Raw genomic sequence first — 14,103 nt, 5'->3', positions numbered from 1 at the left:
CTAGCCAAGGAATGAAGCAAGCATTAGCACACAGTTATTCATCATCATTTCCTGTTTTTGCAGAATTTGCAAAGTCTCAAGACCTGCCTTATCAATCACTGTCCATAGATACTTTTTCTTATATGAACGATGAGTATGTAGTCATTGCTCAGCCTTTTACCGGAAAGTGCATCTTCCTTGAATGGGACCACGTAGAAAAGACCTTCCGAAATTATGACAACATTACAGGTATGAAAAGCCTGACCGTATTTTGAATAGGAAGTTAAGCAGGTTGGACCGAGGGCAACAGAAAAAGACAACTGGCATGGGGGGATGCTTGGCCATGCTTAGAGTACTTTAATCCCCATCCGTACCATTTACTAAATGATTGGGGATTTACTAAACCTTGATTTCCTGACTTGTAAATGGGAATAATAATACTTAACTCATGGGGTTGTTGAAGATAATGTATTCATAAGATAATGTCATCACATATTCAAGAAACAGCATAGAACATAGCATAGTAAATGACAAATGTGAATTATTTTTCTTCAAAAGAAAAGTATTGGACAAGGAATCATGAGTTTTAATCTAGGTTCTGCCACAAACCAGCTGGGTGAGCCACTCACCCTTACTGGGACTTCCTTTTTCTTATCTATAAAATAAAGATGTTATTTTAGATCAATGAGTCACAAGCTCTTTTGTACAAAGTGACCCCCTCAAAATGTTAATGTACTCCTTGTCACAAAAAGGGGTTCTGGTCCAATAAATCTGTGAACCGTATCTCCCTCTTGGAGATTCATAATAATTATGCATTAGAGGCCCTGAGAAGTCTAGCAGTGATGAAGCCTCTTGCCAGTGTTTTGCGCATTTAATTTGACCTTCGGAACTACTTTTCTTCCATGAAAACTTTTACTTATGTGACTTCTTAATTTTTCTTCTCATTTCAACAACTTAATGGTTTTTAAATAAGTTAGAATATGGGCCTCCCTCCAAAATGTTTTCATCGGCTTTAGCTTCTAATACCTTTAGATCTGTTCCTGAGAGCATTCAAACCTCTATGTAAAAGATTACACTTCTTGGGTGGGAAGAGTTATAACTCAGTTGTGTTGGTGGCTGTCCACCCCACTGCTTACAGGATCAGGAAAGGTCTGGGCCTTGCTTTAGACTAAGGTGCCCAGGTGAAGGGATCTTCTCCAAACTGAGGTCCTCCCAGAAACCTCCTTCTTTCTCAAGGAGGAAGGTCATACTTCCCTTTCTCCCAAAGTGCCCTGAGTTTTCCAATGGACTGCAGCAGCTTTGTACAGTTTAAACCAGGTTCTTCTTACCTGTGTATAGTCCATCAATTATTCTAGATGAATCTTAGAATGAACATTTGAAGGAGAAATGAATCACATATATGCAGACTTTCAGAGGACATCATCTCGTCTAAGATGACAAATATATACTCAATATGCCATCATTATGACCTCCCTTACCCCAGAAAGACATCCTAATCAATCACAGTGCTCTTGCTTATGGAGTGCAGACAGGATTACGAATCCTTCTCAGCACAGTTATCCAACTCATCAGTTGATCAATATTGATACGTGGTTGAAGTCTAGTGGCCATTCCTGATCTAGGCCAAACCCTCATTGTACAGAAGAGAAAACTGAATTCCAGAGAAGTTAAGTGACTTTCCCAAAGTCACACAACCAGTTGAGTTCTGAAAAGAGTCACAAATAGGATAATTTCATCAATTAGTAGAAAGAGCTGATGCAGAACTTACTGCTTTGGAGCTCCTAAAGTTAAAAAAGGCTTGGGCCCCAGATTTGCCTTGCTTGCTTTGGATTTCCTAGAGCCAAGCTCCCTCTAATCAATATTTGCTGATAAATGATATTTATATTTTCTTTTTTTTTTTTTTTAAGGTTTTATTTATTTATTTGACAGAGAGAGAGATCACAAGTAGGCAGAGAGGCAGGCAGAGAGACAGGAGGATGCAGGCTCCCTGCTGAGCAGAGAGCCCGATGGGGGGCTCCATCCCAAGACCCTGAGACCATGACCTGAGCCCAAGGCAGAGGCTTTAACCCGCTGAGCCACCCAGGCGCCCCGATATTTATATTTGCTGATAAATGCCAAACTCTTACTTAAAGGATATACTGAGCAAGGACACTGATCCATATTGTCTCTGAAATTTCTCAAAAGAAGTCTCTGGAGTATCACTTGTGACTATACCCCTCTTTCATTTTTCTCAAGAATTTCTCTTCCTTATCTTCTCTCTTGCCACCAATAGCCTAAGCTTCAGGTAAATGACAAATAGCATCTTTGTCCTTTCCTAGGGGAAAATCGCATTATTTTTAGAGCAAGAACCCTTTCACACTAGGAACAAACCAATTACAGGTAGAATCATGGGCTACCCACATCACTGCTTAAGACTTTATAGGGTGGTTCTAGAAACTTGTGGGATCCTAGCCCAAGTTGGAAACCCTAGAATAGCTCACCTCCCTACAGATTGGGTTAAAAGCATAGAGACGCTGGTAGACTTGGATTTGAATCCCAACTCTGCCTTCTCCTAGCACCACTGAACCTGTCTGAGTTTCTGTCTGCTCATCTGCAAAAGGAAGGATAATATTTATCTCTTCAGATTGTTGGGAATTTTTAATGAGATGATTTGGCAAAGCGCAGAGCTGGTGCTCAATAAGTGGCAGTTTTCACTAGAATTACTGTAATTAACTCATGATGTGTCAGGGAAAGCAATGCTTGCTTTCTGCAAGTAGTGAGAGGAGAAAACTCGGGCAGTAGCCGTGTGCCCTATTAAATGTCTAGTGCAGGTTGGATGTGACTTGACAACTCAGTTGTTGGTAACAAGGCCTCGTGAGGCACAAAGGCACAGAACCTCAGGGTCTTGCTGCCATTGGGCCTTGGAGATTGGCCTTGCCTATTCAACCAAGGAAATCCTTATTCTAGGCTGATTTTGGTAGAAGTTGCATGGCTTCAGGTTGCATGTTTACATGCTGCAGAAGACGATGGCCATTCTACTAATCTCTCATTTGTCTTTTCCCAGGCACATCCACTGTAGTGTGCAAGCCTATAGTCATTGAAACTCAGCTCTATGTTATTGTGGCCCAGCTGTTTGGCGGCTCTCACATCTATAAGCGAGACAGTTTTGCAAATAAATTTATAAAAATCCAGGATATTGAAATTCTCAAAATCCGAAAACCCAATGACATTGAAACATTCAAGATTGAAAACAACTGGTACTTTGTTGTTGCTGACAGCTCAAAAGCTGGTTTTACCACCATTTATAAATGGAATGGAAATGGATTCTACTCCCATCAATCCTTACATGCGTGGTACAGGGACACCGATGTGGAATATCTAGAAATAGCCAGAACACCTCAGACACTCAGAACGCCTCACTTAATCCTTTCCAGTAGCTCCCAGCGTCCTGTAATCTATCAGTGGAACAAAGCAACGCAATTGTTCACTAACCAAACAGATATCCCTAACATGGAGGACGTCTATGCCGTCAAGCACTTCTCGGTGAAAGGTGACGTGTACATTTGCTTGACAAGATTCATTGGTGATTCCAAAGTAATGAAATGGGGAGGTTCCTCCTTTCAGGACATTCAGAGGATGCCATCACGAGGGTCCATGGTGTTCCAGCCTCTTCAGATAAATAACTACCAATATGCAATTCTTGGAAGTGATTATTCCTTTACGCAAGTGTATAACTGGGATGCAGAGAAAGCCAAATTTGTGAAATTTCAGGAATTAAATGTTCAAGCACCAAGATCATTCACGCATGTGTCCATTAATAAGCGTAATTTTCTTTTTGCTTCCAGTTTTAAGGGAAATACACAGATTTACAAACATGTCATAGTTGACTTAAGCGCATGACACCAAATTCTGTGGCTGCCACCAGAAACTTTCTACAGTACATGATCCGGATGAACTCAATGCATGATGACTCTTCTTATCACACTTGCAAATGAATGCCTTTCAAACATTGAGACTGCTAGAACCAAGCACTACCAGTATCTCCATCCTTAACTGTCCAGTCCAGTGGTGTGGGAAGTGACCTTTTATAAGACAAAATTGAATTGTGTGACTGTTCTTTGCAGTGAAGATGTGTAAATAAGTGTTTAATGGTATCTGTTACTCCAAAAAGAAATATTAATATGTACTTTTCCATTTATTTATTCATGTGTTCAGAAACTGCCAAATAAAATGTTTACATTTTCTTTCATATCCCAAAGGTAATTATTTACAGTTGTTTTAGTCTCGGTGACGGTACACTGAGGAAATAGGTTATACAATAGGGTTATGTTATCTTATGGTACGATAAGGAATGAAAACGAAACACTGATATTCATTACCCAAGATTTATGAACAGGTTTATCAGCTGTTTGGATTTGGAACATTCAAGGGTGTTTCCAAAGGTGACGGCTTTTAAGAACATTTTGTGGTGAAAGGGTGACAAATTTAAAGTGGGGTAGAGAAATTTGCTTATTACAAGTAGCCTGATTTGACATAAAGAATAGTGAGATCCATCCTTTTCCTATCTGATAGCTCTAGCTAAAAAAATTCTTCAAAAAACTTAGAGACAAAGAGAAAGTCAAGTTTTTAAATTTTAAAAATGCTACTTAAGGACTTTCTAAGTGTCTGACCCTAGAATCATCTGAGAGCTGATTGAGGTAACCTTAGAGTACATGCCTCAAATTCACTCCATATGTGGGCCTCTTAATCTTATCAAGGAAGCCTCACTTCTAGACATCAGTTTGGATGTTACTGACATGCTGCAGAGTGTGCAGGAGGCTCATGTTTGATTTTCCAAATTTCTACACCCGGTTAACATGGTTTGTTAGCACCTAGCATAGTGCCTATAGGGTAGGCTCTCAAAATTGCATTCGAAGACGCATCTGTGTCCTCCTGTTATAATGTAATAATAAACTTCACAAGTCCCTTTGATCTAGTCAGTCCTATTTATTGAGTACCTATTAAGAATGGGGTATTGTTTCTATGGCGTTAGGGAGCAGAATTCAGGAGAAATAGGGCATGGCCCCAGGGCATGGACCCTTGTCCTCTGGGGCCTTAGACTAATTGGAGGGTTAGGATAGAGAAACCTGCAGAGTAAGTTGTAAATGCCAATCATCATCTTAACATTCTGATTATAAAGGTCCCAGGAGTACCAAAAATGAGTTCCTGGAGGAAGTGGTCCTTGTTTGAATTTAAAGGGGAGATATGGTTTCAAAAGGGGATCGTGGCAGAGAAGATATGCCTGGCATGAATTGGTTCTGTGTGAATCAGAGCTTCCTACAGCTTTTATTGCACCCTGTATTCCTTTGCCAAATGAATGGGTAGGGGGAGGAGGGCAGACATTAACCCCTCTGCCAGCACCTATCTGGTAAACTAGAGGCACCAAAGGTACACAGAGTAGTTACACCATCTCCAAGAAGCAATGCCTTGGGAAGTTATGCATAGGAGCCAGATTTCTTTACCACGTGGGAAGATATGAACTGACAATAGAGTTATGGGGGGGCAGGAAGCCTTACCCACTGCTGATCTTGCACACAGGAAGAACTGGCCTTTGAATTTCTTTTTTTTTTCAGTCCCCCTTTTCTATAAGCAGCACATATGCTGTTGAAGAACACCTGCTTTGTACAGAATAGGTTTAAATCCAGCCTTGCCATGTACTGACTTTGTCCACAGGCAAGTTACTTAAGTTGTGTCTGAGCCTCAGTTTCTTTATCTGCAAAGGGAAACTATGCCTACTCCAAGGACAGTGGAAGGATTAAATGAGATAAAATGCACTCGGTGGATTGAATTTTCCAAATATGGCCACAATATTTCTCATCCCATGTGTTCTATGAGAACCTTGCTTCCACCCCATCAACAGGTGGTGCCCAATTCTGTTGTCTTTAAGTGTGGGCAGGCTTATAATCAATAGAATGTGGTGGGAATGATGCAGTTTGACTTTGAGCCTAGATCACAAAAACAATGAAGCTTCTACCTTGTGAACTGGGACAATCGTTTTTGGAACCCTGAATGGCCACCCACAAAGTTCCACGAGGCTGAGGCCACCATCTTGAGGAGGCCCACCCAGCTGAAGTCCCATCTAACAGCCACATCAAGCACCAGCCCTGTGAGTGAAGATGCCTCGGGTAATTCCAGCCCTGAGCTGTCGGACCTACCCCCACTGAGGCTCTGGATGACAAGACATCCCCACAGTACCTGGTCCAAATTCTCGACCCACAGAATCTATGAGCATCATGAAACGGTCAATTCAAGGCATCTAAGTTTTGGGGTGACTTGTTACACTGCAGCAGTAATTGGAAATGCACACAAGGTACTTAACACCGACCTGACACAAATCAGCACGCACGGAGTGTGTCGACTCCACACCCAGAATATTGCATGCTTCGGGGTCATGTTCTACATTTATTACCTTAATGCAATTCACAGCCGTTTCATTTGTAAAGGATCTCTCCTGTTGTCAATATGCTGCTGGTGTTCTAACTCTGTGCCAGGCCCTCTGCTGAATTCAGGGATGCAGAGATGAAAGGCTTGGATTCTTCTCTGTTTGTTTTCACAGAAACAGTGACTATTTAAAGTAGCAAACCAACTCTCTAATTCACCTGAAACCTGAGAGCCAGAGATGTGAAGCGAGCAGAGGGAGGTAGCTCCAATCCAGGCCTCTGGAAACTCAATCCAGACTCATCTTTATCACATGGTACTACCCTTTGACAGCTCAGGCTCCAGTCTGAACCTGGGACTGTAGATGGGGAAGAGGTGAGGAGTGAGTAGGCTGACAGAAATTCAAGAAAACCTGAGGAGGAGGACATGTGGTGGGATCTACTTTCTTAGGAACTGGCCAGTCCTCCCTGAGACCTGCCCTCCTTTTTCCCTGTACCCTTCTTCTGCCCTCTACTGTAAAAGTCTGCCTCCTCTCTAGTCGCAGATGATTGGACCTGGAGTGACCAGTGGGTTGGGCTCTGCCTGAACAGATCCAGTTCTTTCTTCTGGATATTTCTAATTAGGACAGCAGAGGCTGGGTCATTTAGCCACAGGCACCAGATTTGTAAAGTGACTATCTTAAATCAGGTTCCCTCAGAGCAGTGGTATTTATTGAGAGAGTGCTCTCTTGGTACACCTGTAAGGGACTGAGACTAGGACAGGGGAAGGTGTTAGACAGAGATGTCCTTTCAGGAGAAATTGGCATGGATTGGTTCTGTGTGAATCAGAGCTTCCTACAGCTTTTATTGCTTTTATTCAGACTGACTCCACGGGGAACTCCAGAGTGTGAATTGTACCACACAGTGTGTCCTGCCTCAAGGCAAGGAGGATAGACATTTATACCCCCTCCCCCATCTGGTAGTCATCAACCCAAGAATATGGGGCATAACCTCTCAGACATCACCAGTGATGAAGGCTCCCGTTGGCTAAGGACAATCCGCTAGAGAGGTATGCAAATGTGGGCTGTTATAAACCAACACCCATGGCAGCTGCAGGATGGGTACTTCAACCCAGTAAGGAGCCTCCGGTTGGGAACCAATGGCATATGCTACAGGGACAGTGAGCAGCTGCAAAAGCAGAGGAAGCTGGTCTGAAAGGTGAGAAGAGAATGAGGTAGAAGGTCAGAGAAAAGGGGAGGTGAGAAACTACATAGTCTGAGAGGGAAGGGGAGGAAGAGCAAAGAGAAAGAGGTAAGGAGAGAGAGAAAGGGGAAGAAAAGGAAGGAGGAGGGAGGTCTGGTGGCTCTGGCAAGGTTGCCTGAGAACCAGACTCTGTCAGGCTAACGTACATACATTTATTAGGTAGTACCCTTGAAATGCGACCTGGAAGGGAGGAGAAGAAAGGAGAATTTGGCAGAGAGCAGCTGAGCCATGATGCAGTTCCAATAAAAGCATCTCTGTAGGGAGCTGAGATGCTCCTTCTCAGGCATCCCAAGTTGGAGCGAGGGGACCCACCAGAACTTTCCAGCTTCATGGGGATTAGTCACTAGATGTGGGCTGGAAGAAAGTATGGCCTGAGGTGAGGCTGTGTGTCAGCCACAATCCCCACAGGCTAGCAAGGGCAGCCAAGGCTGTTTCTGGGAGTCCTCCCAGAAGCTGGGAAAGTAAGTCTTTTATTCCTGAAGGAGGATCTGGGCAGTGTAACACAGCATCTCTCACAGGGGGAAAGAGAGAGAAGAGAGGGGGAAATCCCTAGGGGCTATCCATTTCCCGCTCATCCCTCATTACAGCCAATGGCACTCCCTGTCCCGGAGTTCCTTGATGTACTTCTGGAGCCTTCTAATAACAACCCTGCCCCGCCATGACCACACATACATGTCTGGCTTTGTTCTGTGTTAGTTTGAGTGGATTTCTGTAATTGCCACACAATTATCTTCACCTAAGAATGTTTAGGCATAGTTACCTCAATTTGGGTACAATGCTGAGTACTGAGATATTTCCATCTCCTTCTCCTCTGCTAGTCAAACTGTGGGATTTCTATTGATCTATCTTCAAGTTCACGGACTCTCTTCTCTATATTATATTACTTCAACCAGATCAGAGCTGCTCTACTTTTAAAAAGTTTTCTAATGTTTAAAAAAAAAAAGCTTCAACTATGGAAATTTTTAAAAATCTCCAATGTATTTTTGGCCAATGTCTTTCCATTGTGTTGTGGACCAATATTTTTTGAAATTAGAATAAAAATTAATTACCAGGAAAATGTCCACATGCTTCGTTACTGTGGCAATGCCAAATTGCTGTGCAAGTTTCTCAATGTTTCCTCTCAAGTCCTGTACTCATTCCATCCCAGGCTGATTCCAAACTCCTCCTCGCCTGGTACTGGTCCTAGGACCACATCTGTAGGTATACTGCTAGTCGGTAAGGGCTCAACCCACTGAACACAGTTCTTACATGTTGATCTTCATGTGGGATGTAGATGCATTTTAACATGATTGCTATCAAGGATACAGGGCATGCAGGACCACCCAGGCCTAGGAAGACCTTCAAGTGGCTCTATAAAGTCCTAAAGGTGGAACTCAAAATCTGGCCAACTTCTCCTTCCACTCCACCATCATCCATTTCACCCATGCTCCCTTCATGCTCACAATTTGCCAAATTATTCATCTGAGCATGTACTTGCTTCTGTGCCCAGGCTACCCCAACCATCAATAATTCCCTTTCCCTACTCTTCTACCTTTGGACATCTTAGTCCTCATCCAACCAGCTGGATGTGGTTTCTCCTTTCTCCAGCTTCCTCAGTCCATGGCTTTTACCATAAACAAGGCTCATAATTTATTCTGCCTTGTGTTATGGTTGGTTGTTGACCTATCCATCTCTTCTACCAGCCTACCTATCCCTGCTGGTCAGGACTTGACCTTAGGGGTCTGTGATTCTTTTATCCTGTCCCACCCTCTATCCCTTGGAATAGTCCTACTTCACAGAAAATCCATAAAGCTGGTGGAAATGAAATAGCTTTAAGCTCACCAGCTTCACCCCTCTTGCTCACGTATCTGAGAAGCAGCTTCCCCCCCATAGCCAATTTCCAGCCTCATAAAGAATCCTGGCCATGGGTTACCCCCCAAAAAATAGACCTACCAAGCCCTCCTGCTTCCCAGGTATAACTGGAAATAAAAGAGACACAATTTATTTCCTGGGTAAATCCTTATTCAAACACATGTGGCAAATCTACCTAAAACTTGATCCACAAAAATGAAGGGTGAGAACTAATTTAATTAATCCATGGAGACCCAAAGAATAAGAAGTGGGATACTAACACTTTCAGAAGTCTATACCTTTGAAATTTCTATTCTCAAGAGGGATCCCCACCCATTGTCAGCACTACTCAGAGATGCCCCCAAAGGGAGCATCTTCCCTAGCTGAAGCTTTTAACAATAATTCTCAGCAAAACTGTGTCCCAGAAACCAGTCCTCCCAACAGGGCTAGATCCCAGGACAACTGTTTTTTGTCCTTCATTCCCTTAACCCTGTCTATCTACACATATTTAATAATTTAAAAAAAAAACCTTTAGGAATTTTAATATTTTAATTAATATATAATTTATATTTTAACATTTTAATTTCATTATAATAACAGTGACACTTCTTAAGCACTTACTATGAGTTGGGCACTATACTAAGTGCTTTAACTGTATTATCATTCCATCCTCTATGATTCTGTAATAAGAGCATTGTTTTACAAGTGAGAAAACTTAGGCTTAGAAAGCTAAGTAATTTGCCCAGTCATATATAGCCAGTTAAGAAGCAAAGTCAAGATTCATTTTGGATAGTATCCATCAGTGGCACCATGCTATGAAGTGCTTAAAAACAAAATAAATACCAAAAATTCAGGACTCTGAATTCTTCTGCAGCTGGGTGGCACAGTTGACTGAGTGCCCAACCCTTGGTTTCAGTTCAGGTCAGGGTCTCAGGGTTGTGAGATAGAGCCCAGCATTGGGCTCTGTGCTCAGCACAAAGTCTGCTTGAGATTTTCCCTTCCTCTCCCTCTGCCCCTCAAGCCCTCTCGTTCTCTCAAATAAATAAATACATCTTAAAAAAGAAAAATTCAGTACTTTTGTAAACTGCTGGATAGACACCCTAATCAAGAACCTGGAGTATTCTAAGTACCCTAGGGCTACTGATTGGTTTTTACACCAACGGACACAGCAAGCTCAACTGTATTAAAAACTTTTCTTGAACATCTTCTATAGCCAAAGTGCTTGGAAGATGGTATGAAGAAAACAAAGTGTGCAAGAAGTTGTCCCTGCTCTTAAAGGATTTACATACCTCTGGGATTTATTTCTAAAAGGCAGCATGCAGACACAACAAAGGGGGAAAACTAATTTCTATAGGGATCTAAAGGAGAAGTGAAACATGACCAGTGTTTTCTTGCCTTTTGCCTGTAGACCTATCCTGTTGGTGGCCACAATATTTCTCTCTTTAGAGCAGTGGACATAATGAGTAACAACAGGTTTTCAACTCAGGTGGCTCTGGGTTTGCATTTTACTGTGGCTACTCACAACGCTAGAGAGTTAGGCAAGTTAATCATTAATCATTTCTCCACCCAGGTTCTGATCCCTGAGGAGACAGGGTAGTTAGGATTCTTTTGGTTATAAGTTGCTGAAATCCCAACTCAACTAGTTTAAATATAAAAACACATAGCTTCAGAAATACCTGGACCAGATACTCAGATGATATTTTCTTTTTTTTTTTTTTTTTAAGATTTTATTTATTTATTTGACACAGAGAGAGAGATCACAAGTAGGCAGAGAGGCAGGCAGAGAGGGAGAGAGGAGGAAGCAGGCTCCCTGCCGAGCAGAGAGCCCGATGTGAGGCTTGATCCCAGGACCCCGGGATCATGACCTGACCCGAAGGCAGAGGCTTAACCCACTGGGCCACCCAGGCGCCCCATCAGATGATATTTTCATACATCTGTTTTTCTCTGACTCGATTATTGACTACTTTCTAAGTCAGTCTCTCCTTTCATAGTGGAGAGATATCCATCAGCAGCTCCAATAGGACACCCTGACAGCTCAGCTGTGCCTAACGGAAAGACGGTACTCCTTTTCCAGTAGTTCCAGCTAAAGTTGGGGGCTGATGCTCACTGGCCCAGTGCCCATCCCCAAAGCAATTGTTCTGGCTAAGGACAGAAGGGTCTGATTGGCCAAGCACGGGTCATATGCCCACCCCTAGAACCCATGGGCAATAACCACGTGCAATGAGAGTGAGGCAAGAGTATTTCCTTAAAGTGAAATTGTAGTGCTATTAAAAAGAAAGAAAGGATGTTGAACAGGCAAAACAACAAGTCGTCAGCCAGAGGTGTGGTCTCTGTGGAGAATCTCCATTTAGAGAGCTGGAGTTACTAGGGAAGAGGCCACACCCTTAGATGTGTCTAGAATCCCTTTGCTAAAAGGTTTCAAAGAGTCCTTCCAGCTCTTATTTTGCAAAACGTGACAAAATACAATCTCCCATCTTTGTCTATTATTCATGATGATTCACTGTTACGATTTCTATATACATCTTTAAATGGTGTTCTCTCAAACATTCTGTTTTAAAATATTTAAACTGATATCCTCTGTTTCAAAATGATGTTTTCCCAAGTGAAGTCAAACTGTCAATTCTGATTCCGTGGCCTCCTATCCCTGGGAAATGCGAGCAAGCATTCCTAGATCACATTTTGTTCTCCTGGATGTGTTTCGGCTTCAGATCAATCTTTATCTGGCAAGGGCAGCTTTCTCCTTGCTCTAATCACCTTGAGCTTGGCTTGAAGATTAAAATCTTAGAGGCTCTTTCCTGGCCCAGGACTTTTCCTGACTTAGCTTTTCCACAGGTGTCTAGTCATTAGCTGGAAATTATCGTAGATCAATCTTAGCAGAGAAGAGAAGAACATAAAACACTGACTTCTGTTAATAATGGTTCCCAGAACTGGTTTTGCAGCCCCCACCCCCAAGAAACCCCTAGAAAGCAAACTATCTACACAGGTTCCTGGGACCCCACCTCAGGGCCACTGAAACTGAATCCTCAAAGAACAGGACCTAGGAGTTTTTATTTTTAAACATTCTTTAAGTGATTGTGATGTTACTAGCCCATCACCAGTCCGCTTGCTGGGCCTCTACTCTAAATAACCATATTGTGGGGCACCTGGGTGGCTCAGTTGGTTGAGTGACTGCCTTTGGCTCAGGTCATGATCCTGGAGTCCCAGGGTCAAGTCCCACATCGGGCTCCCTGCTTAGTGGCGATTCTGCTTCTTCTCTGACCTCTCCTCTCGTTCTCTGTCTCACTCTCTCTCTCTCAAATAAATAAATAAAAATCTTTAAATACATACATACATACATACATAAATGAATAACCATGTTGAACCAAGCAGGGGTATGTCAGGAGCACAAAGCCTGTGGTTACAAAAGTTGGCCAAAGCTTTGGGACATGTTAGCTTTAAGGATCACCTCAAACAAGACATTGAGTTTCTTTTAGCCTTAGTTTTTTCTATATTAGAACTAGATCAGGTCAAAAATCTGTAACTGTTACAATGGAGGAAAACGTGGCTTGGAAATTTGGAGCTTTTGGCCCAATTCAACCACCTTTGTAGTTTTGTGACCTTAAGAAGTCACTTTCACTCCCTGGCTCACAAATTCTTCTCTTTAAAAATTAGTTAACTGGAGTACATGACTTACAATTCTAAGATAGCTGTAAGATCACAAGCCTTAGATAATTCTCCAAACTAATCTGTCAAGATGTACAGTATGAACAAGCTGTTGATCATGATTTCCTGTTGACTTGGGTTTGCTGGGTTGAGAATCTGCAAGAAGCATTTGGTATGTTGGTGTTTAATGGATATGACATTTCACTACACCAAATGGGAATGGAATATTTTTAGCACAGAATTCTCTAAGTTTTAGTAAAGAGGGCTTGTTCTGTGAATGGAGTGTGAAGAAGCAGAGATACTATTTTAAAAGACCAAATATAACCCCCTCCCCATCACAAAATAGTCATATGTGTACATATTTTCACCACAAAGCTTGAAGAGCTTACCCCTTTATATATCTCCGAAAAGGCAGTATTCCATCTACTTTAATAACTCTACTGGCTCATACACATTCCTCTTGTCTTTATATGGCCTATTTATGATCAATAGGCTAAAATATTGCTAATGATTGAAAGCAATAATAATAGCTACCATTGAGACTCCTGGATGGCTCAGTTAAGCGTCTACCTTCAGCTCTGACCACGATCTCGGAGTCCTGGGATCAAGTCCCACATCGGGCTCCTTGCTCAGCAGGGAACCTTCTTCTCCCTCTGCCTGCTGCTCCTTCTGCTTATGCTTGCACAGGCTCTCTCTCTCTCTCTCTCTCTCTCTCTCTCTGACAAATAAATGAATAAAATCTTTTAAAAAAATAATCATAGCTACCATTTATTGAGCACTTACCATGTGCTGAACATGTGCTGAATATTTTATATGTATTTAGTCATTCAACCCCTGCAACGATGCTATTATTATCATTTTTTTCTAAAGCAAAAATGGAAGTTCAGAGAGGTGGAGAAGTCTACCTTAAGGCATGCCACTAACACAGCAGAACCAGGATTCAAATCAGGTCTCTCTGCAACCAGAGCCCTAGAGATTGACTTACACTCATATACTTAACTCTGATTGTTATCTG

General features: G+C 42.3%; 1 protein-coding gene across 2 annotated transcripts in view; it reads left to right on the top strand.

Moving 5' to 3' along the window:
* The window catches only part of LGI1 (leucine rich glioma inactivated 1), a 39,151-nt gene extending 34,944 nt beyond the window's left edge, over positions 1-4,207 (top strand). For both annotated transcript variants that reach the window (XM_059169422.1, XM_059169421.1), the window contains 2 exons: positions 64-228; positions 3,023-4,207. In XM_059169422.1, the coding sequence (XP_059025405.1) occupies positions 64-228; positions 3,023-3,858 (1,001 nt within the window). In that variant the 3' untranslated portion in view covers positions 3,859-4,207. The remainder of the gene's footprint in view (positions 1-63; positions 229-3,022) is intronic.
* The last annotated feature ends 9,896 nt before the right edge of the window (positions 4,208-14,103 follow it).

Source organism: Mustela lutreola, chromosome 4 (genome assembly GCF_030435805.1).
Source record: "Mustela lutreola isolate mMusLut2 chromosome 4, mMusLut2.pri, whole genome shotgun sequence".
Lineage (NCBI taxonomy): Eukaryota > Metazoa > Chordata > Mammalia > Carnivora > Mustelidae > Mustela > Mustela lutreola.
The sequence above is the reverse complement of the archived record's forward strand: the minus strand, read 5'-3'. Positions and strand labels throughout refer to the sequence as shown.